The sequence below is a fragment of the Aptenodytes forsteri genome, unplaced genomic scaffold (genome assembly GCF_000699145.1).
Source record: "Aptenodytes forsteri isolate BGI_AS27 unplaced genomic scaffold, ASM69914v1 Scaffold299, whole genome shotgun sequence".
NCBI lineage: Eukaryota > Metazoa > Chordata > Aves > Sphenisciformes > Spheniscidae > Aptenodytes > Aptenodytes forsteri.
The window spans coordinates 3,195,511-3,197,011 of NW_008794154.1; the positions used below are offsets into that span (position 1 = coordinate 3,195,511).

The following is a 1,501-nucleotide window of genomic DNA, read 5'->3' on the forward strand; positions in this document are numbered from 1 at the left end:
GGGCAAGGCGCCTCGGCCGCGGCTGGCGGTGCAGCGCAGTCTTCGAGGATCCCGAGACTCGACAGGAGTAACTGGAGTCACACCTCGCCAAAAGCTGAATTAATTTACCTCAGTGTTAACGTAAACTCATGTGCAGTATGGGCTGCCGTGGGCAGGAACGACATCTAGACCAGTGTTAGTGGATGGAGAAGCAGACCAGCCTCCAGGCGCTCAGGGTCTTTTTCCAACCTGTGCAATTCCTAATGACAGCCCCAGGCTTTTTGCTGGAGGAATGCACAAGTACCCTCCACGCAGGGAAAACGTTTGATTTTATACTTGACACGCGCCCATGACAGGAGTCATGTGCGGCAATGCCATCCGTGTGTGCCGCCTCAGCTGTGCCAACCTGGGCAGAGGCTCACACGGGCCCCTCTGCCTGTACACCTGCTCGTTAGTTAGAGAAAGCATTGGGCTTGGCCAGCTAAGGCTGGCTTACTGTCTGCTAAAGAAGTGCTGGGAGAAAGCTGGGAAAAGGAGCAGCTTTTTGGTAAGAAAATAGGACATAAACCGTGATTCTGCTGGGAATTCTGACAAATCACCCTGAAAACCCTGTGTCTGTAAAAATGTTGAAACTTAACTGTGACTTTGGTACATCATATAACTTAAACATAGATAAAAGGAGAACAGAGTAGGTTTTAAAAAGCAAAACAAAATGCATGCTTCACGGTTTTGTGCGTGCACAGGGTGCTGCCTTGTCTTCGCCCCAGCGGGGTACAAGCTCTGCCCGGCTCCTGCAGCCCAGCCAAGGCTGCCGCTGCCCACACCACAGGTCCCTGCACTGCCAGGAGGGGAGAGCCTCAGCAGCAGAGTCCCTGAAATAAGTAACACAGGCACTTTTTCTGTTCTATTACATTAAATAATAATTACACCATGCCCTTCACTATCTGCTTCTCCAGAATTAAAATTTGTCTCCACTTGTGTTGGAAAAAATAATGATCCCTGTATTTTAAAAGCCATCTTGTCACAGTATGTGGAGCATTTAGCATGAGTAATTATTTAGCTCCACTATTAAATGTCACATTGGATATGAATGTAAAATATAATTTAGAATGCTTTCCTAGTATTGAATTGCAAAACTGAATTATTTGTCAGGTGTCCCTCAAATGCATGAAAGATCAAATCTAGGTGTGATTTCTGTTCCTGTGTAATGCATCCAATCCAGATAGGCAGAACAGAAATACCTCGAATACTTGAAGATGCTCTAGCCCAGGCCCTGCCTTCACAGCCTGGGACACTCTGCAATCCAGAGGTTTGGAGATGGGACAATAAGGCACTGAAGGACGTGGGGTGCATACCTATTCCTGTTAATCTTGGCCTTCACTCTCAAGTTTTCTGCCACCCAAATTAGTGGTGAAACATTCAGGTCATTTACATCTAAGTGACCTTCAGGAAATGGCTAAGTAGCTGGGAGCAGCGAAAGCTTTGTTAGGCTGAACACCTTTCCTCACACCTGGCTGAGAGG

The 1,501-nt window shown here is 47.3% G+C and overlaps 1 protein-coding gene across 1 annotated transcript in view; it reads right to left on the bottom strand.

The window, feature by feature from the left end:
• ARHGEF26 (Rho guanine nucleotide exchange factor 26) overlaps window positions 1-164 on the bottom strand; it is a 66,663-nt gene extending 66,499 nt beyond the window's left edge. Inside the window, exon 1 of the mRNA XM_009279563.2 lies at window positions 109-164. Within this exon, the coding sequence (XP_009277838.1) occupies window positions 109-164 (56 nt within the window). The remainder of the gene's footprint in view (window positions 1-108) is intronic.
• Between the last annotated feature and the right edge of the window lie 1,337 nt (window positions 165-1,501).